At 53.9% G+C, this 23,583-nt stretch overlaps 2 protein-coding genes across 4 annotated transcripts in view; one reads left to right on the top strand and one right to left on the bottom strand.

The window, feature by feature from the left end:
• LOC140193387 (uncharacterized) overlaps positions 1–23,583 on the bottom strand; it is a 137,177-nt gene that overhangs the window by 60,985 nt on the left and 52,609 nt on the right. The window lies entirely within an intron of this gene.
• Positions 1–23,583, top strand: part of LOC140193388 (C-type lectin domain family 9 member A-like) — a 67,061-nt gene that overhangs the window by 15,164 nt on the left and 28,314 nt on the right. For all 3 annotated transcript variants that reach the window (XM_072250734.1, XM_072250733.1, XM_072250732.1), the window contains 5 exons: positions 308–379; positions 1,629–1,748; positions 9,189–9,305; positions 9,727–10,098; positions 11,547–11,689. In XM_072250734.1, coding sequence (XP_072106835.1) covers positions 9,798–10,098; positions 11,547–11,689 — 444 coding nt within the window. In that variant the 5' untranslated portion in view covers positions 308–379; positions 1,629–1,748; positions 9,189–9,305; positions 9,727–9,797. The remainder of the gene's footprint in view (positions 1–307; positions 380–1,628; positions 1,749–9,188; positions 9,306–9,726; positions 10,099–11,546; positions 11,690–23,583) is intronic.

The raw sequence follows: 23,583 nt of genomic DNA, 5'->3' as shown, positions 1-23,583 counted from the left end.
GGAAACAGCGACATCTACTGTCCGACCCCGGGAGTGTGTGATGACGACAGTGTGGAGGGAGATTCACTCTGTGTCTGACCCCGGGAGTGTGTGATGGGACAGTGTGGAGGGAGATTCACTCTGTGTCTGACCCTGGGAGTGTGTGATGGGACAGTGTGGAGGGAGATTCACTCTGTGTCTGACCCCGGGAGTGTATGATGGGACGGTGTGGAGGGAGATTCACTCTGTGTCTGACCCCGGCAGTGTGTGATGGGACGGTGTGGAGGGAGCCTCAGCATGTTTCAGATTTTCTCTGTTCCGTCCCCAGCGGAACCTGATGTATCGTACGCGGAACTGAATGTCAAGGCCCTCTCAGCGCCTCGGATCCGGACAGATGGAGGTCAGTTTCATCTTTGCTGGTTTGACCGTGTTCAGCTGATGTGTCCGATCCTGTCGAGAGTTCTCAGGGCAAACGCACAGTTGACCCTTATGATTCCCTGTTTGAGCATCAGACGGAGGGAACGCGTGGGAGAGACGATGGGGTGGGGTGGGGTGGGGATGTTTGAAGGAGGGGCGGAACTGAGGGAGCGCCATTGGTTAGTTTGAGTCGAGAGTGCTGTGGGAGGGTCGGTGAGGAGAGATAGCATTGGATGTGCCGTGTGGAGAAAGGGGCAATGAAGAGCAAGCTCTCTTGGCGGGAGGTGGGGGGGCGGAGGGGTGGTGGTGAGGAAGTGGAAATGAGTGCACGCCGTGTATGTGAGGAGGAACACAGTGGGAGAGACGGTGAGGGGGGACAGCGGTCTAAAGCCTTAACCACTTTCTCCCTTTTCTTAACCCACTCTCTTTTCCCTCTTTCCCCTTCTCTCCCTTCCCTCACCTCCTCCCACCCTCTCCTCTCCCCCGCTCTTTCCCTTTCTCCCCTCCTCTCTCCCTGTTTTACCTGCTGTCTCCCACTGACCCATTCTCTTCACCCTCTCTCATTGCCCCCTCTCCCTCCCGTCTCTCCTCTATCAAAGGCACCGTCTTTTGCACTCTCGGTCTCCCCCTCGCGATCTTCCCGTCTCTCTCTGCTCACTCTCTCCCCCCGTCCACCCCTCCCGGCCTTCCCACCTCTCTCTGTCCCTAAATTTGCCGGTCATCTCCCCTTGCGCCTTCACTTCCTCTCTATCCAAGCCTCCATTTCTTTCCCCGACGCTCTCCCCCATCGTTCTTTCCTCTCTCTCTCAAAATCTCTTCCTCAACCCTCTCCCATTTTCCTCTCCCTCTCACTCACCCTTCTCAATCCCCCTTTCTTTCGCGCTCTCTCACACCTCTCTTTGTCATCTCACTGTTCCCGACTCGCACCCCCTCTCTCCTCCTCTGTCTCCGCCTTTCTCTCCACGTTCTCCCTCCCCATTCTTTCTCTCGCATCTTCCTGCCCATCGCCCCCATCGCTGTCTCCCCCATACCGTCCATCGCTCTCCTCCTCTGCCTGCCTGTGTCTCTCCTCTGTCTCCCATCTCTCTCTTCCTGCCTAACCACCTCTCTCCCCCCACTGGCACCTCTTCCTCTTTTTTCTCCCCCTCTCTTCTCTCTCCCTCCGACACCCGCCCCCATTCTCTACCGCCCTCACTCTCTCCCTCATCTGCCTGTCCGACTCTCTCTCCCAGACGGTCTGAACTGCACCTACTCAGAGCTGAACTTTCGGCAAGACGAACCCCGCATCGATGAGGACGAGGATCCTCCCATTGCCTCGGGACAGGGCGGGTTGCCAACCACTGCACAAACAGGTCAGAGTTCGCAGAAATGACGTCATTTTGGAGTGGTCACGTGTCATACTCCCACGTGACCAAGTTTCTGATGCATCTGTTTCCTCTGTCAGCTCGTTTCCACAGACTGACCACCATCTGGGTAATAAAAGGTTATTACTCGGCTCCCCAGTTAAATCCCTGTCTGTAATGTGCATCAATGATCTGGACGAAATTGTAAATGGGTGGGTTAGAAACATAGAAACATAGAAGGCATACATCATAATACAGGTCATCGGCCAAGAAAGCTGTGCCGAACATGTCCTTACCTTAGAACTACCTGGTTTACCCATAGCCCACTATTTTTCTAAGCTCCGTGTCGCCATCCGCTAGTCCCTTAAAAGACCCTATAGATTCCGCCTCCACCACCGCCGCCGGCACCACGCACTCACCACTCTCTGCGTAAAAATTGTACCCCGACATCTCCTCTGTACTTACTTCCAAGCACTTTAAATCTATGCCCTCTCGTGTTAGCCATTACAGCCCTGGGGAAAAGCCTCTGACTATCCACACGATCATTGCCTCTCATTAACTTGTACACCTCTGTCAAGTCACCTCTCATCCTCCGTCGCTCCAAGGAGAAAAAGTTGATTCTGATAAGTCATGCTCCCCAATCCAGGCAACATCCTTGTAAAGCTCCGCTGCACCCTTTCTGTGGTTTCTACGTCCTTCCTATAGTGAGGCGACCAGAATTGGGTATCAAGTGGGGTCTGACCAGGGTCCTATAGAGCTGTAACACTACATCGCGGCTCTTAAATAGTCATAGTTATAGTCATAGTCATACTCTCTTGATCCCGGGGGAAATTGATTTTCGTTACAGTTGCACCATAAATAATAAATAGTAATGAAACCATAAATAGTTAAATAGTAATATGTAAATTATGCCAGGAAATAAGTCTAGGACCAGCCTAATGGCTCAGGGTGTCTGACCCTCCAAGGGAGGAGTTGTAAAGTTTGATGGCCACAGGCAGGAATGACTTCCTATGACGCTCTGTGCTGCATCTCGGTGGAATGAGTCTCTGGCTGAATGTACTCCTGTGCCCACCCAATATATTATGTAGTGGATGGGAGACATTGTCCAAGATGGCATGCAACTTGGACAGCATCCTCTTTTCAGACACCACCGTGAGAGAGTCCAGTTCCATCCCCACAACATCACTGGCCTTACGAAATAGTTTGTTGATTCTGTTGGTGTCCGCTACCCTCAGCCTGCTGCCCCAGCACACAACAGCAAACATGACCGCACTGGCCACCACAGACTCGTAGAACATCCTCAGCATCGTCCGGCAGATGTTAAAGGACCTCAGTCTCCTCAGGAGATAGAGACGGCTCTGACCTTTCTTGTAGACAGCCTCAGTGTCCTTTGACCAGTCCAGTTTATTGTCAGTTCGTATCCCCAGGTATTTGTATTCCTCCACCATGTCCACACTGACCCCCTGGATGGAAACAGGGGTCACCGGTACCTTAGCCCTCCTCAGCTCCACCACCAGCTCCTTAGTCTTTTTCACATTAAGCTGCAGATAATTCTGCTCACACCATGTGACAAAGTTTCCTACTGTAGCCCTGTGCTCAGCCTCGTCTCCCTTGCTGATGCATCCAACTATGGCAGAGTCATCAGAAAACTTCTGAAGATGACATAATTCTGTGCAGTAGTTGAAGTCCGAGGTGTAAATGGTGAAGAGAAAGGGGGACAAGACAGTCCCCTGCGGAGCCCCAGTGCTGCTGATCACTCTGTCGGACACACAGTGTTGCAAGCACACGTACTGTGGTCTGCCAGTCAGGTAATCAAGAATCCATGATACCAGGGAAGCATCCACCTGCATCGCTGTCAGCTTCTCCCCCAGCAGAGCAGGGTGGATGGTGTTGAACGCACTGGAGAAGTCAAAAAACATGACCCTCACAGTGCTCGCTGGCTTGTCCAGGTGGGCGTAGATACGGTTCAGCAGGTAGACGATGGCATCCTCAACTCCTAGTCGGGGCTGGTAGGCGAACTGGAGGGGATCTAAGTGTGGCCTGACCATAGGCCAGAGCAGCTCCAGAACAAGTCTCTCCAGGGTCTTCATGATGTGGGAGGTCAATGCCACCGGTCTGTAGTCATTGAAGCCGCTGGGGCGCAGCGTCTTCGGCACAGGGACGAGGCAGGATGTCTTCCACAGTACAGGAACCCTCCGGAGCCTCAGGCTCAGGTTGAGTACATGACGAAGTACTCCACATAGCTGAGGGGCACAGGCTTTGAGCACCCTGGTACTGACACCATCTGGTCCTGCAGCCTTGCTTGGGTTGAGACATTTCAGCTGTCTTCTCAACTGTTCAGCCGTGAAGCCCACCGTGGTGGTTTCGTGTGGGAAGGGGTATAATCATGAGAGCAGGGTGGTGGACTGTGAGGAGGGGTATGAGAGGCAGTGGAATCTGTATTGGTTGGGGGCCGACAATAGATGACTCATGTTGGGGATGGGCAGGGGACACAATGTCAAATCTGTTAAAGAACCCCCTTAATATTCCCTTTAAACTTTTCCCCCTGACCATTAACCCACGTCCTCTGTATTTTTTCTCCCCTTGCCTCAGTGGAAAAAGCCTGCTTGCATTCACTCTATCCATACCCACCATAATTTTACATACCTCCATCAAATCTCCCCTCACATCTACGCGCCAGGGAATAATGTCCTAACCTATTCAACCTTTCTCTGTAACTGAGTTTCTCAAGTCCCGGCAACATCCTTGTAAACCTTCTCTGCACTCTTTCAACCTTATTTATATCCTTCCTGTAATTTAGTGACCAAAACTGAACACAATACTCCAGATTCGGCCTCACCAATGCCTTATACAACCTCATCACAACATTCCAGCTCTTATACTCAATACTTTGATTAATAAAGGCCAATATAACAAAAGCTCTCTTTACGACCCTATCTACCTGTGACGCCACTTTTAGGGAATTTTGTATCTGTATTCCCAGATCCCTCTGTTCTACTGCACTCCTCAGTGCCCTACCATTTACCCTGTATGTTCTACGTTGGTTTGTCCTTCCAACGTGCAATACCTCACACTTGTCAGTATTAAACTCCGTCTGCCATTTTTCAGCCCATTTTTCCAGCTGGTCCAAGTCCCTCTGCAGGCTCTGAAAACCTTCCTCACTGTCTGCTACACCTCCAATCTTTGTATCATCAGCAAATTTGCTGCTCCAATTTACCACATTATCATCCAGATCATTGATATAGATGACAAATAACAATGGACCCAGCACTGATCCCTGTGGCACACCACTAGTCACAGGCTCCACTCGGAGAAGCAATTCTCCACTACCACTCTTTGGCTTCTTCCATTGAGCCAATGTCTAATCCAATTTACCACCTCTCCATGTATACCTAGCGACTAAATTTTCCTAACTAACCTCCCATGCGGGACCTTGTCAAAGGCCTTACTGAAGTCTATGTAGACAATATCCACTGCCTTCCCTTCATCCACTTTCCTGATAACCTCTTCGAAAAACTCCAATAGATTGGTCAAACATGACCTACCACGCACAAAGCCATGTTGGCTCTCGCTAATAAGTCACTGTCTATCCAAATGCTTGTAGATTCTGTCTCTTAGTACTCCCTCCAATAACTTACCTACTACCGACGTTAAACTTACTGACCTATAATTTCCCGGATTACTTTTCGATCCTTTTTTAAACAGTGGAACAACATGAGCCACTCTCCAATCCTCCGGCACCTCAACTGTAGACAGCGACATTTTAAATATTTCTGCCAGGGCCCCTGCAATTTCAACACTAGTCTCCTTCAAGGTCCGAGGGAACTCCCTGTCAGATACCGGGGATTTATCCACTTTTATATTCCTCAAGACAGCAAGGACCTCCTCCTTTTCAATCTGTACAGTTTCCATGGTCTCACTACTTGTTTCATTTAATTCCATAGACTTCATGAAAGTTTCCTTAGTAAACACTGACGCAAAAAAAACTATTTCAGATCTCCCCCATTTCCTTTGGTTCCGCACACAGCCGACCACTCTGATCTTCAAGAGGACCAATTTTATCCCTTACAGTCCTTTTGCTCTTAATATACCTGTAAAAGCTCTTTGGATTATCCTTCACTTTGACTGCCAAGGCAACCTCATGTCTTCTTTTAGCCCTCCTGATTTCTTTCTTAAGTATTTTCTTGCACATCTTATACTCCTCAAGCACCTTTTTTACTCCCTGTTTCCTATACATGTCATACAACTCCCTCTTCTTCTTTATCAGAGTTGCAATATCCCTTGAGAACCAAGGTTCCTTATTCCTATTCACTTTGCCTTTAATCCTGACAGGAACATACAAGCTCTGCACTCCAAATTTTTCCTTTGAAGGCTTCCCACCTACCGATCACATCTTTGCCAGAGAACAACCTGTCCCAATCCACGCTTTTTAGATCCTTTCTCATTTCTTCAAATTTGGCCTTCTTCCAGTTCAGAACCTCAGCCCTAGGACCAGATCTATCCTTGTCCATGATCAAGTTGAAACTAATGGTGTAATGATCACTGGAACCAAAGTGCTCCCCTACACAGAATTCCGTCACTTGTCCTAACTCGTTTCCTAACAGGAGATCCAATATTGCATCCCCTCTAGTTGGTCCCTCTATATATTGATTTAGAAAACTTTCCTGAACACATTTTACAAACTCTAAACCATCTAGACCCCTAACAGCATGGGTATCCCAATCAATATATGGAAAATTGAAATCCCCTACCACCACAACTTTATATTTCCGGCAGTTGCCTGCTATCTCTCTGCAGATTTGCTCTTCCAAGTCTCGTTGACTATTGGGTGGTCTCTAATACAATCCCACTAATGTGGCCATACCTTTCCTGTTTCTCAGCTCCACCCATAAGGACTCAGTAGACAAGCCCTCTAATCTGTCGTGCCTGAGCACTGCTGTAATATTTTCCCTAGCAAGCAATGCTACTCCCCCACCTTTCATTCCTCTGCCTCGATCACATATAAAACATCGGAACCCTGGAATATTAAGCTGCCAGTCCTGCGCCTCCTGTAGCCAAGTTTCACTAATTGCTACAACGTCGTAATTCCACGTGTCAATCCACGCCCTCAACTCATCCGCCTTCCCCGCAATACTCATAGCATTGAAATATATACACCTCAGAAGATTTTTACCTCCACTCACACCTTTTCTATTTGCTTGAACTTTTAACATCATTTATTTTCACCCCAGCCACACCGTCAGCTCTGGCACTCTGGTTCCCATCCCCCTGCAAATCTAGTTTAAAGCCTCCCCAATAGCACTAACAAACCTCCCTGAAAGGATATTGGTCCCCCTGTAGATCAAGTGTAATCCTTCTCTCTTTTACAGGTCCCACCTGCCCCGGAAGAGGTCCCAATGATCCTGAAATCTGAAACCCTGCCCCCTACACCAGTTCCTCAGCCACTTGTTCCTCCTCCAGAGCATCCTATTCCTACCCTCACTGGCACGTAGCACAGGTAGCAATCCTGAGATTACCACCCTTGAAGTCCTGTTTTTCAACTTCCTACCAAGCTCTCTATACTCACTGTCCAGGACCTCCTCACTCTTCCTTGCTAAAACCTCAGCACAATACAGGCCCTTTGGCCCACAATGCTGTGCCTTACTCCAGATGGGCATCGGGACTTGAGGTTCATGTTCATAGCTCCCTGATCGCGGCTGCACAGTTTGACGAGATGGTGATAGAACATAGAACATAGAACACAGCACACTACAGGCCCTTCGGCCCACAATTTTGTGCCGACTCTTAAACCCTGTCTTCCTTATAAACCCCCACCTTAAATTCCTCCATATACCTTGTCCAGTAGAGTCTTAAATTTCACTAGTGTATCTGCCTCCACCACTGACTCAGGCAGTGCATTCCACGCACCAACCACTCTCTGAGTAAAAATCCTTCCTCTAATATCCCCCTTGAACTTCCCACCCCTTACCTTAAAGCCACGTCCTCTTGTATTGAGCAGTGGTGCCCTGGGGAAGAGGCTCTGGCTATCCACTCTATCTATTCCTCTTATTATCCTGTACACCTCTATCATGTCTCCTCTCTCATCCTCCTTCTCTCCAAAGAGTAAAGCCCCAGCTCCCTTAATCTCTGATCATAATGCATACTCTCTAAACCAGGTAGCATCCTGGTAAATCTCCTCTGTACCTTTTCCAATGCTTCCACATCCTTCCTATTGTGAGGCAACCAGAACTGGGCACAGTTCTCCAAGTGTGGCCTAACCAGAGTTTTACAGAGCTGCATCATTACATCGCGCCTCTTAAACTCTATCCCTCGACTTATGAAAGCTAACACCCCATAAGCTTTCTTAACTACCCTATCCACCTGTGAGGCAACTTTCAGGGATCTGTGGACATGTACCCCCTGATCCCTCTGCTCCTCCACATTACCAAGTATCCTGTCATTTACTTTGTACTCTGCCTTCGAGTTTGTCCTTCCAAAGTGTACCACCTCACACTTCTCCGGGTTTAACTCCATCTGCCACTTCTCAGCCTACTCCTGCATCCTATCAATGTCCCTCTACAATCTTCGACAATCCTCTACACTATCCATAACACCACCAACCTTTGTGTCGTCTGCAAACTTGCCAGCCCACCCTTCTACACCCACATCTAGGTCGTTAATAAAAATCACGAAAAGTAGAGGTCCCAGAACAGATCCTTGTGCGACACCACGAGTCACAATCCTCCAATCCGAATGTACTCCCTCCACTACGACCCTCTGCCTTCTGTAGGCAAGCCAATTCTGAATCCAACTGGCCAAACCTCCCTAGATTCCATGCCTTCTGACTTTTTCAATAAGCCTGCCGTGTGGAACCTTGTCAAATGTCTCACTAAAATCCATGTAGATCACCTCCACATCGATACCCTCATCTATATGACCGGCCACCTTCTCAAAGAACTCTATCAGGCTTGTTAGATACGATCTGCCCTTCAAGAAGGCCTAAGGCATTCTTCTCTTTAGTAGTCGGGGCATTTAATACAAATGTCAAGGATTTATGTTGCAACTTTATGAACAAAATCACCAGTCAGTGTGAATCAGGCGTTCCGTATACTGTTCTGGTCACCACATCATCGGAAGGATATCAAGGTGTTGGGTAGCCCCCGAAGGGTTTAACAGAATGCTGCCTGGTTTCCATGGCATGAGTTACAGCGAGAGGTCGGTCACCCGGGTGCTTCCTCTGGAGCGGAGGAGACTCGGGGGAGATCTGACTGATCTCTGAAATCCGTCAGACACCTGTCAGCCTCTGCCAAGTGAAGGAATTTGGACTCTCAGCGACAACGGCTGAAAGTAGATGAGATTGAGAGAGGGAGAGTTGATTGTGGTTGAAGGAGACAGCGCGTCTTGTGGGTGGAAGGGAGTGCCAGTGGGAGTCTCGGCTGAATTCACGCACACTGAATGGTCTCTCCACAGGTCCGCATAAACAGGAGCCGAAAGAGAACATCGGAAATAGACCGTACCGTAAGATTTACCTACTCTGCCTCGTTACATCCATCCTCGTCGCGACAGTGGCCGGGCTCTCGATCCATGGTGAGTCGAACGGGGTCCGGGTGCACTCAGACCGTAAACGAACAGAGTGGGATGAAATGTCAGCGCATAACCTCACCGTGACACCGACACATCCCACATAAGACAGACTCTCCCCTCACAGGGGCACAGTATGCCCTTCACCGTGACACCGACAGGCTCCACACTATGACATCGTCACGCCCCTCACTGTGTCATGTACACTCCACCTCACAGTGACACCGCCGCTCTCTTCACCGTGACACTTACACACCCATCACAGAAACACTGACACTCCGTTTACCGTGACACTGACACTTCACTCACTGTGACACCGACACAACCCTCTCCGTCACACTGATACACTGTGACCGACACACCCCTCACTGTGACACCGACACTCCTCACACCGTGTCACTGACACACCCCTTGCTATCACCCTCAGTATCACGGACGCGTCAGTCTCTGATCACCTCCGACCGAAACTACCGGAGACTTTGGGATCAACATCACGAGATGAACAGGGCCCAGCACCAATGTCAACAGCAAGTCCGTGAGTTGAACTCAACCCTTAAATCCAGGACATCTGAGAATTATCGCCTGGATCTCTCCCAGAGAAACAGTCTGAAGAATCTTTCCGCCCTCAACAACAACCTCTCCAATCTCGAAAACAACATTACCGTCCTCAACTCCGATCTCTCAGAGCTGAATCAAACACACACCGATCTCCATCGTCAATTCCATCAGCTCGAAACGAAGTACAGAACCATCTCCGAAAACAAAGTTCAGATTTGCCAGTACCTCACCAGCAGAACAGGTGAGACGACATCCCCCCGTAATCCTGCTCCTCATCACAGGAGGGTGGGGGTGGGGGTGAGAGAGGGGGAGGGAGGAGGTGCAAAGCATCCCTCCGTCCCTTACACCGGGAGTGTGTGATGGGATAAGCTGGAGGGAGTTTCACTCTGTTTCCCACCCCGGCACTGTGTGATGGGGCGGTGCGGAGTGAGATTCACTCTGTGTCTGACCCCGGGAGTGTGTGATGGGACGGAGTGGAGGGAGATTCACTCTGTGTCTGACCCCGGGAGTGTGTGATGGGGCGGTGTGGAGGGAGTTTTACTCCCTGTCTCAACCCGGGAGTGTGTGATGGGACCGTGTGGAGGGAGATTCACTCTGTGTATGACGCCGGGAGTATGTGATTGGACGGTGTGGAGGGAGATTCACTCTGTGTCTGACCACATGAGTACGTGAAGGGACGGTGTGGAGGCAGTTTCACTCAGTGTCTGACCCCGGGAGTGTGTGATGGGACGGTTTGGAGGGAGATTCACTCTGTGTCTGAACCCGGGAGTGTGTGATGGGACGGTGTGGAGGGAGATTCACTCAGTGTGTCTGACCCCGGGAGTGTGTGATGGGACGGTGTGGAGGGAGATTCACTCAGTGTCTGACCCCGGGAGTGCGTGATGGGACGTTGTGGAGGGAGCTTCACTCTGTGCCTGGCCCCGGTTGTGTGTGATGGGACTGTATGGAGTGAGTTTCACTCTGTGTGTCTGACCCCGGGAGTGTGTGATGGGATGGCGTTGAGGGAAATTCACTTTGTGTCTGACCCCGGGAGTGTGTGATGGGACGGTGTGGAGGGAATTCACTCTGTGTCCGACCCCGGGAGTGTGTGATGGGACGGTGTGGAGGGAGATTGACTTTCTGTCTGACCCCATGAGTATGTGAAGGACGGTGTGGAGGGAGATTCACTCTGTGTCTGACCCCGGGAGTGCGTGATGGGACGGTGTGGAGGGAGATTCACTCTGTGTCTGATCCCGGGAGTGTGTGATGGGACGGTGCGGAGGGAGATTCACTCTGTGTCTGGCACAGGGAGTGTGTGACGGGACGGTGTGGAGGGAGATTCACTCTGTGTCTGACCCCGGGAGTGTGTGATGGGACGGTGTGGAGGGAGATTCACTCTGTGTCTGACCCCGGGAGTGTGTGATGGGACGGTGTGGAGGGAGATTCACTCTGTGTCTGACACCGGGAGTGTGTGACGGGACGGTGTGGAGGGAGATTCACTCTGTGTCTGACCCCGGGAGTGTGTGATGGGACGGTATGGAGGGAGATTCACTCTGTGTGTCTGACACCGGGAGTGTGTGACGGGACGGTGTGGAAAGCAGCGACACCTGCTGTCTGAATCTGGGATGGGACGTTGACTTTCTTCAGATCGCAACCGGTGCAGTTGGACGTATGGAGGGAGATTCGGTGTTTTTTGTTCCTGATTTACAGAGAATTCGTGTCCTCAGGGCTGGATCGACAATGAAGATCGGTGTTATTTCAGATCCTTTATGTGGAATACTTATGATGGAGCGTTGGAACATTGTTCAAAATTTGATGCAAGGCTCCTCGAAATAAATTCAGACAGGGAAATGGTAAGTGCCACCCCGTGAGACTAGATATGAACAACAATCTCACTCTCCCGGGGTCTAACATAGATTCAATCATTCCATACCGCCCATCACACACTCCCGGGGACAGACACAGAGAGGAACTCCCTCCAGAACCAGAATCAGGATCGGGTTTATTATCACCGGCATGTGACGGGACAGCTTTAACTTAGCAACAGCAGTTCAATGCGATACATAATCAAGCCGGGAGAGAGACAGAGGGATAGATAGAGAAAGAGTGAGAGAGAGAGAGAGAGAGAGAGAGAGAGAGAGAGAGGGATAGATAGAGAAAGAGTGAGAGAGAGAGAGAGAGAGAGAGAGGGATAGATAGAGAAAGAGTGAGAGAGAGAGAGAGAGAGAGAGAGAACAATAGATAAACAAGCAAATCAATTGCATAGATCATTTTAAAAGTGTAAAACAGAAATACTGTATATTTGTTTAAAAAAGTCAGGTAGTGTCCAACACTTCAATGTCCTTTCAGGAATCGGATAGCAGAGGGGAAGAAGCTGTTCCTGAATCGCTGAGTGTGTGCCTTCAGGCTTCTGTACCTCCTACCTGATGATAACAGTGAGAAAAGGGACAAGCCCTGGGTGCTGGAAGTCCTTAATAACGGACGCTGCCTTTCTGAGACACCGCTCCCTGAAGATGTCCTGGGTACTTTGTAGGCTAGTACTCAAGATGGAACCGAATAGATTTGGAACCCTCTGCAGCTTCTTCCGGTCCTGTGCGGTAGCCCCTCCGTACCAGGCAGTAATGCAGCCTGTCAGAATGCTCTCCACGGTGCAACCATAGAGGTTTTTGAGTCTGACAGAGTGAATCTCCCTCCACACCGTCCTACAACACATTCCCGGGGTCAGACGCGGAGTGAATCTCCCTCCACACCGTCCCATCACACACTCCCGGGGTCATACACGGAGTGAAGCTCCCTCCATACCGTCCCATCACACACTCCCGGGGTCATACACGGAGTGAAGCTCGCTCCATACCGTCCCATCACACAACCCCGGGGTCAGACACAGAGTGAATCTCCCTCCGCACCGTCCCATCACACACTCCCGGGGTCAGACACAGAGTGAATCTCCCTCCACACCGTCCCATCACACACTCCCGCGGTCAGACACAGAGTGAATCTCCCTCCACACCGTCCCATCACACACTCCCGGGGTCAGACAGAGAGTTAATCTCCCTCCACACCGTCCCATTGCACATCCCTGGGATCAGACACAGAGTGAATCTCCCTCCACACTGTCCCATCACACACTCCCGGGGTCAGACACAGAGTGAATCTCCCTCCACACCGTCCCATCACACACTCCCGGGTCCAGACACACAGAGTGAATCTCCCTGAACACCGTCCCATCACACACTCCCGGGGTCAAACACAGACTGAAGCTCCCTCCACACCGTCCCATCACACACTCCCGGGGTCAGACACAGAGTGAATCTCCCTCCACACCGTCCCATCACACACTCCCGGGGTCAGACACAGAGTGAATCTCCCTCCAGAACGTCCCATTGCACACTCCCGGGGCCAGACACAGAGTGAATCTCCCTCCACACCGTCCCATTGCACGTCCCTGGGATCAGACACAGAGTGAATCTCCCTCCACACCGTCCCATTGCACATCCCTGGGGTCAGACACAGAGTGAATCTCCCTCCACAACGTCCCATTGCACACTCCCGGGGTCAGACACAGAGTGAATCTCCCTGAACACCGTCCCATCACACACTCCCGGGGTCAAACACAGACTGAAGCTCCCTCCACACCGTCCCATCACACACTCCCGGGGTCAGACACAGAGCGAATCTCCCTCCACACCGTCCCATCACACACTCCCGGGGTCAGACACAGAGTGAATCTCCCTCCAGAACGTCCCATTGCACACTCCCGGGGTCAGACACAGAGTGAATCTCCCTCCACACCGTCCCATTGCACGTCCCTGGGATCAGACACACAGTGAATCTCCCTCCACACCGTCCCATTGCACATCCCTGGGGTCAGACACAGAGTGAATCTCCCTCCACAACGTCCCATTGCACACTCCCGGGGTCAGACACAGAGTGAATCTCCCTCCACACCGTCCCATTGCACATCCCTGGGATCAGACACAGAGTGAATCTCCCTCCCCACCGTCCCATCGCACACTCCCGGGGTCAGACACGGAGTGAATCTCCCTCCACACCGTCCCATCACACGCTCCCGGGGTCAGACACAGAGTGAATCTCCCACCAGAACGTCCCATTGCACACTCCCGGGGTCAGACACAGAGTGAATCTCCCTCCACACCGTCCCATTGCACGTCCCTGGGATCAGACACAGAGTGAATCTCCCTCCACACCGTCCCATTGCACATCCCTGGGGTCAGACACAGAGTGAATCTCCCTCCACAACGTCCCATTGCACACTCCCGGGGTCAGACACAGAGTGAATCTCCCTGAACACCGTCCCATCACACACTCCCGGGGTCAAACACAGACTGAAGCTCCCTCCACACCGTCCCATCACACACTCCCGGGGTCAGACACAGAGTGAATCTCCCTCCACACCGTCCCATCACACACTCCCGGGGTCAGACACAGAGTGAATCTCCCTCCAGAACGTCCCATTGCACACTCCCGGGGTCAGACACAGAGTGAATCTCCCTCCACACCGTCCCATTGCACGTCCCTGGGATCAGACACAGAGTGAATCTCCCTCCACACCGTCCCATTGCACATCCCTGGGGTCAGACACAGAGTGAATCTCCCTCCACAACGTCCCATTGCACACTCCCGGGGTCAGACACAGAGTGAATCTCCCTCCACACCGTCCCATTGCACATCCCTGGGATCAGACACAGAGTGAATCTCCCTCCCCACCGTCCCATCGCACACTCCCGGGGTCAGACACGGAGTGAATCTCCCTCCACACCGTCCCATCACACACTCCCGGGGTCAGACACAGAGTGAATCTCCCTCCACACCGTCCCATTGCACATCCCTGGGATCAGACACAGAGTGAATCTCCCTCCACACTGTCCCATCACACACTCCCGGGGTCAGACACAGAGTGAATCTCCCTCCACACCGTCCCATCACACACTCCCGGGGTCAGACACACAAAGTGAATCTCCCTCCACACCGTCCCATTGCACATCCCTGGGATCAGACACAGAGTGAATCTCCCTCCACACCGTCCCATCACACACTCCCGGGGTCAGACACAGAGTGAATCTCCCTCCACACCGTCCCATCACACACTCCCGGGGTCAGACACAGAGTGAATCTCCCTCCACACTGTCCCATTGCACATCCCTGGGATCAGACACAGAGTGAACCTCCCTCCACACTGTCCCATCACACACTCCCGGGGTCAGGCACAGAGTGAATCTCCCTCCACACCGTCCCATCACACACTCCCGCGGTCAGACACAGAGTGAATCTCCCTCCACACCGTCCCATCACACACTCCCGGGGTCAGACACAGAGTTAATCTCCCTCCACACCGTCCCATTGCACATCCCTGGGATCAGACACAGAGTGAATCTCCCTCCACACTGTCCCATCACACACTCCCGGGGTCAGACACAGAGTGAATCTCCCTCCACACCGTCCCATCACACACTCCCGGGGTCAGACACACAGAGTGAATCTCCCTGAACACCGTCCCATCACACACTCCCGGGGTCAAACACAGACTGAAGCTCCCTCCACACCGTCCCATCACACACTCCCGGGGTCAGACACAGAGTGAATCTCCCTCCACACCGTCCCATCACACACTCCCGGGGTCAGACACAGAGTGAATCTCCCTCCAGAACGTCCCATTGCACGTCCCTGGGATCAGACACAGAGTGAATCTCCCTCCACACCGTCCCATTGCACATCCCTGGGGTCAGACACAGAGTGAATCTCCCTCCACAACGTCCCATTGCACACTCCCGGGGTCAGACACAGAGTGAATCTCCCTGAACACCGTCCCATCACACACTCACGGGGTCAAACACAGACTGAAGCTCCCTCCACACCGTCCCATCACACACTCCCGGGGTCAGACACAGAGTGAATCTCCCTCCACACCGTCCCATCACACACTCCCGGGGTCAGACACAGAGTGAATCTCCCTCCAGAACGTCCGATTGCACACTCCCGGGGTCAGACACAGAGTGAATCTCCCTCCACACCGTCCCATTGCACATCCCTGGGGTCAGACACAGAGTGAATCTCCCTCCACAACGTCCCATTGCACACTCCCGGGGTCAGACACAGAGTGAATCTCCCTCCACACCGTCCCATTGCACATCCCTGGGATCAGACACAGAGTGAATCTCCCTCCCCACCGTCCCATCGCACACTCCCGGGGTCAGACACGGAGTGAATCTCCCTCCACCCCGTCCCATCACACACTCCCGGGGTCAGACACAGAGTGAATCTCCCTCCACACCGTCCCATTGCACATCCCTGGGATCAGACACAGTGTGAATCTCCCTCCACACTGTCCCATCACACACTCCCGGGGTCAGACACAGAGTGAATCTCCCTCCAGAACGTCCCATTGCACACTCCCGGGTTCAGACACAGAGTGAATCTCCCTCCACACCGTCCCATTGCACGTCCCTGGGATCAGACACAGAGTGAATCTCCCTCCACACCGTCCCATTGCACATCCCTGGGGTCAGACACAGAGTGAATCTCCCTCCACAACGTCCCATTGCACACTCCCGGGGTCAGACACAGAGTGAATCTCCCTCCACACCGTCCCATTGCACATCCCTGGGATCAGACACAGAGTGAATCTCCCTCCCCACCGTCCCATCGCACACTCCCGGGGTCAGACACGGAGTGAATCTCCCTCCACACCGTCCCATCACACACTCCCGGGGTCAGACACAGAGTGAATCTCCCTCCACACCGTCCCATTGCACATCCCTGGGATCAGACACAGAGTGAATCTCCCTCCACACTGTCCCATCACACACTCCCGGGGTCAGACACACAAAGTGAATCTCCCTCCACACCGTCCCATTGCACATCCCTGGGATCAGACACAGAGTGAATCTCCCTCCACACCGTCCCATCACACACTCCCGGGGTCAGACACAGAGTGAATCTCCCTCCACACCGTCCCATCACACACTCCCGGGGTCAGACACAGAGTGAATCTCCCTCCACACTGTCCATTGCACATCCCTGGGATCAGACACAGAGTGAACCTCCCTCCACACTGTCCCATCACACACTCCCGGGGTCAGGCACAGAGTGAATCTCCCTCCACACCGTCCCATCACACACTCCCGCGGTCAGACACAGAGTGAATCTCCCTCCACACCGTCCCATCACACACTCCCGGGGTCAGACAGAGAGTTAATCTCCCTCCACACCGTCCCATTGCACATCCCTGGGATCAGACACAGAGTGAATCTCCCTCCACACTGTCCCATCACACCATCACACACTCCCGGGGTCAGACACAGAGTGAATCTCCCTCCACACCGTCCCATCACACACTCCCGGGGTCAGACACAGAGTGAATCTCCCTCCACACCGTCCCATCACACACTCCCGGGGTCAGACACAGAGTGAATCTCCCTCCACCCCGTCCCATTGCACATCCCTGGGGTCAGACACAGAGTGAATCTCCCTCCACAACGTCCCATTGCACACTCCCGGGGTCAGACACAGAGTGAATCTCCCTCCACACCGTCCCATTGCACATCCCTGGGATCAGACACAGAGTGAATCTCCCTCCCCACCGTCCCATCGCACACTCCCGGGGTCAGACACGGAGTGAATCTCCCTCCACACCGTCCCATCACACACTCCCGGGGTCAGACACAGAGTGAATCTCCCTCCACACTGTCCCATCACACACCCCGGGGTCAGGCACAGAGTGAATCTCCCTCCACACCGTCCCATCACACACTCCCGCGGTCAGACACAGAGTGAATCTCCCTCCACACCGTCCCATCACACACTCCCGGGGTCAGACACAGAGTTAATCTCCCTCCACACCGTCCCATTGCACATCCCTGGGATCAGACACAGAGTGAATCTCCCTCCACACTGTCCCATCACACACTCCCGGGGTCAGACACAGAGTGAATCTCCCTCCACACCGTCCCATCACACACTCCCGGGGTCAGACACACAGAGTGAATCTCCCTGAACACCGTCCCATCACACAATCCCGGGGTCAAGCACAGACTGAAGCTCCCTCCACACCGTCCCATCACACACTCCCGGGGTCAGACACAGAGTGAATCTCCCTCCACACCGTCCCATCACACACTCCCGGGGTCAGACACAGAGTGAATCTCCCTCCAGAACGTCCCATTGCACGTCCCAGGGATCAGACACAGAGTGAATCTCCCTCCACACCGTCCCATTGCACGTCCCTGGGATCAGACACAGAGTGAATCTCCCTCCACACCGTCCCATTGCACATCCCTGGGGTCAGACACAGAGTGAATCTCCCTCCACAACGTCCCATTGCACACTCCCGGGGTCAGACACAGAGTGAATCTCCCTCCACACCGTCCCATTGCACATCCCTGGGATCAGACACAGAGTGAATCTCCCTCCACACCGTCCCATCACACACTCCCGGGGTCAGACAGAGAGTTAATCTCCCTCCACACCGTCCCATTGCACATCCCTGGGATCAGACACAGAGTGAATCTCCCTCCACACTGTCCCATCACACCATCACACACTCCCGGGGTCAGACACAGAGTGAATCTCCCTCCACCCCGTCCCATCACACACTCCCGGGGTCAGACACAGAGTGAATCTCCCTCCACACCGTCCCATTGCACATCCCTGGGATCAGACACAGTGTGAATCTCCCTCCACACTGTCCCATCACACACTCCCGGGGTCAGACACAGAGTGAATCTCCCTCCAGAACGTCCCATTGCACACTCCCGGGTTCAGACACAGAGTGAATCTCCCTCCACACCGTCCCATTGCACGTCCCTGGGATCAGACACAGAGTGAATCTCCCTCCACACCGTCCCATTGCACATCCCTGGGGTCAGACACAGAGTGAATCTCCCTCCACAACGTCCCATTGCACACTCCCGGGGTCAGACACAGAGTGAATCTCCCTCCACACCGTCCCATTGCACATCCCTGGGATCAGACACAGAGTGAATCTCCCTCCCCACCGTCCCATCGCACACTCCCGGGGTCAGACACGGAGTGAATCTCCCTCCACACCGTCCCATCACACACTCCCGGGGTCAGACACAGAGTGAATCTCCCTCCACACCGTCCCATTGCACATCCCTGGGATCAGACACAGAGTGAATCTCCCTCCACACTGTCCCATCACACACTCCCGGGGTCAGACACACAAAGTGAATCTCCCTCCACACCGTCCCATTGCACATCCCTGGGATCAGACACAGAGTGAATCTCCCTCCACACCGTCCCATCACACACTCCCGGGGTCAGACACAGAGTGAATCTCCCTCCACACCGTCCCATCACACACTCCCGGGGTCAGACACAGAGTGAATCTCCCTCCACACTGTCCCATTGCACATCCCTGGGATCAGACACAGAGTGAACCTCCCTCCACACTGTCCCATCACACACTCCCGGGGTCAGGCACAGAGTGAATCTCCCTCCACACCGTCCCATCACACACTCCCGCGGTCAGACACAGAGTGAATCTCCCTCCACACCGTCCCATCACACACTCCCGGGGTCAGACAGAGAGTTAATCTCCCTCCACACCGTCCCATTGCACGTCCCTGGGATCAGACACAGAGTGAATCTCCCTCCACACCGTCCCATTGCACATCCCTGGGGTCAGACACAGAGTGAATCTCCCTCCACAACGTCCCATTGCACACTCCCGGGGTCAGACACAGAGTGAATCTCCCTGAACACCGTCCCATCACACACTCCCGGGGTCAAACACAGACTGAAGCTCCCTCCACACCGTCCCATCACACACTCCCGGGGTCAGACACAGAGTGAATCTCCCTCCACACCGTCCCATCACACACTCCCGGGGTCAGACACAGAGTGAATCTCCCTCCAGAACGTCCCATTGCACACTCCCGGGGTCAGACACAGAGTGAATCTCCCTCCACACCGTCCCATTGCACGTCCCTGGGATCAGACACAGAGTGAATCTCCCTCCACACCGTCCCATTGCACATCCCTGGGGTCAGACACAGAGTGAATCTCCCTACACAACGTCCCATTGCACACTCCCGGGGTCAGACACAGAGTGAATCTCCCTCCACACCGTCCCATTGCACATCGCTGGGATCAGACACAGAGTGAATCTCCCTCCCCACCGTCCCATCGCACACTCCCGGGGTCAGACACGGAGTGAATCTCCCTCCACACCGTCCCATCACACACTCCCGGGGTCAGACACAGAGTGAATCTCCCTCCACACCGTCCCATTGCACATCCCTGGGATCAGACACAGAGTGAATCTCCCTCCACACTGTCCCATCACACACTCCCGGGGTCAGACACAGAGTGAATCTCCCTCCACACCGTCCCATCACACACTCCCGGGGTCAGACACAGAGTGAATCTCCCTCCAGAACGTCCCATTGCACACTCCCGGGGCCAGACACAGAGTGAATCTCCCTCCACACCGTCCCATTGCACGTCCCTGGGATCAGACACAGAGTGAATCTCCCTCCACACCGTCCCATTGCACATCCCTGGGGTCAGACACAGAGTGAATCTCCCTCCACAACGTCCCATTGCACACTCCCGGGGTCAGACACAGAGTGAATCTCCCTGAACACCGTCCCATCACACACTCCCGGGGTCAAACACAGACTGAAGCTCCCTCCACACCGTCCCATCACACACTCCCGGGGTCAGACACAGAGCGAATCTCCCTCCACACCGTCCCATCACACACTCCCGGGGTCAGACACAGAGTGAATCTCCCTCCAGAACGTCCCATTGCACACTCCCGGGGTCAGACACAGAGTGAATCTCCCTCCACACCGTCCCATTGCACGTCCCTGGGATCAGACACAGAGTGAATCTCCCTCCACACCGTCCCATTGCACATCCCTGGGGTCAGACACAGAGTGAATCTCCCTCCACAACGTCCCATTGCACACTCCCGGGGTCAGACACAGAGTGAATCTCCCTCCACACCGTCCCATTGCACATCCCTGGGATCAGACACAGAGTGAATCTCCCTCCCCACCGTCCCATCGCACACTCCCGGGGTCAGACACGGAGTGAATCTCCCTCCACACCGTCCCATCACACGCTCCCGGGGTCAGACACAGAGTGAATCTCCCTCCAGAACGTCCTATTGCACACTCCCGGGGTCAGACACAGAGTGAATCTCCCTCCACACCGTCCCATTGCACGTCCCTGGGATCAGACACAGAGTGAATCTCCCTCCACACCGTCCCATTGCACATCCCTGGGGTCAGACACAGAGTGAATCTCCCTCCACAACGTCCCATTGCACACTCCCGGGGTCAGACACAGAGTGAATCTCCCTGAACACCGTCCCATCACACACTCCCGGGGTCAAACACAGACTGAAGCTCCCTCCACACCGTCCCATCACACACTCCCGGGGTCAGACACAGAGTGAATCTCCCTCCACACCGTCCCATTGCACGTCCCTGGGATCAGACACAGAGTGAATCTCCCTCCACACCGTCCCATTGCACATCCCTGGGGTCAGACACAGAGTGAATCTCCCTCCACAACGTCCCATTGCACACTCCCGGGGTCAGACACAGAGTGAATCTCCCTCCACACCGTCCCATTGCACATCCCTGGGATCAGACACAGAGTGAATCTCCCTCCCCACCGTCCCATCGCACACTCCCGGGGTCAGACACGGAGTGAATCTCCCTCCACACCGTCCCATCACACACTCCCGGGGTCAGACACAGAGTGAATCTCCCTCCACACCGTCCCATTGCACATCCCTGGGATCAGACACAGAGTGAATCTCCCTCCACACTGTCCCATCACACACTCCCGGGGTCAGACACAGAGTGAATCTCCCTCCACACCGTCCCATCACACACTCCCGGGGTCAGACACACAAAGTGAATCTCCCTCCACACCGTCCCATTGCACATCCCTGGGATCAGACACAGAGTGAATCTCCCTCCACACCGTCCCATCACACACTCCCGGGGTCAGACACAGAGTGAATCTCCCTCCACACCGTCCCATCACACACTCCCGGGGTGAGACACAGAGTGAATCTCCCTCCACACTGTCCCATTGCACATCCCTGGGATCAGACACAGAGTGAACCTCCCTCCACACTGTCCCATCACACACTCCCGGGGTCAGGCACAGAGTGAATCTCCCTCCACACCGTCCCATCACACACTCCCGCGGTCAGACACAGAGTGAATCTCCCTCCACACCGTCCCATCACACACTCCCGGGGTCAGACACAGAGTTAATCTCCCTCCACACCGTCCCATTGCACATCCCTGGGATCAGACACAGAGTGAATCTCCCTCCACACTGTCCCATCACACACTCCCGGGGTCAGACACAGAGTGAATCTCCCTCCACACCGTCCCATCACACACTCCCGGGGTCAGACACACAGAGTGAATCTCCCTGAACACCGTCCCATCACACACTCCCGGGGTCAAACACAGACTGAAGCTCCCTCCACACCGTCCCATCACACACTCCCGGGGTCAGACACAGAGTGAATCTCCCTCCACACCGTCCCATCACACACTCCCGGGGTCAGACACAGAGTGAATCTCCCTCCAGAACGTCCCATTGCACGTCCCTGGGATCAGACACAGAGTGAATCTCCCTCCACACCGTCCCATTGCACATCCCTGGGGTCAGACACAGAGTGAATCTCCCTCCACAACGTCCCATTGCACACTCCCGGGGTCAGACACAGAGTGAATCTCCCTGAACACCGTCCCATCACACACTCACGGGGTCAAACACAGACTGAAGCTCCCTCCACACCGTCCCATCACACACTCCCGGGGTCAGACACAGAGTGAATCTCCCTCCACACCGTCCCATCACACACTCCCGGGGTCAGACACAGAGTGAATCTCCCTCCAGAACGTCCGATTGCACACTCCCGGGGTCAGACACAGAGTGAATCTCCCTCCACACCGTCCCATTGCACGTCCCTGGGATCAGACACAGAGTGAATCTCCCTCCACACCGTCCAATTGCACATCCCTGGGGTCAGACACAGAGTGAATCTCCCTCCACAACGTCCCATTGCACACTCCCGGGGTCAGACACAGAGTGAATCTCCCTCCACACCGTCCCATTGCACATCCCTGGGATCAGACACAGAGTGAATCTCCCTCCCCACCGTCCCATCGCACACTCCCGGGGTCAGACACGGAGTGAATCTCCCTCCACCCCGTCCCATCACACACTCCCGGGGTCAGACACAGAGTGAATCTCCCTCCACACCGTCCCATTGCACATCCCTGGGATCAGACACAGTGTGAATCTCCCTCCACACTGTCCCATCACACACTCCCGGGGTCAGACACAGAGTGAATCTTCCTCCAGAACGTCCCATTGCACACTCCCGGGTTCAGACACAGAGTGAATCTCCCTCCACACCGTCCCATTGCACGTCCCTGGGATCAGACACAGAGTGAATCTCCCTCCACACCGTCCCATTGCACATCCCTGGGGTCAGACACAGAGTGAATCTCCCTCCACAACGTCCCATTGCACACTCCCGGGGTCAGACACAGAGTGAATCTCCCTCCACACCGTCCCATTGCACATCCCTGGGATCAGACACAGAGTGAATCTCCCTCCCCACCGTCCCATCGCACACTCCCGGGGTCAGACACGGAGTGAATCTCCCTCCACACCGTCCCATCACACACTCCCGGGGTCAGACACAGAGTGAATCTCCCTC

This window comes from Mobula birostris, unplaced genomic scaffold (genome assembly GCF_030028105.1).
Source record: "Mobula birostris isolate sMobBir1 unplaced genomic scaffold, sMobBir1.hap1 scaffold_589, whole genome shotgun sequence".
NCBI classification, from domain to species: domain Eukaryota; kingdom Metazoa; phylum Chordata; class Chondrichthyes; order Myliobatiformes; family Myliobatidae; genus Mobula; species Mobula birostris.
This window is presented reverse-complemented; position numbering and strand designations above follow the sequence as displayed.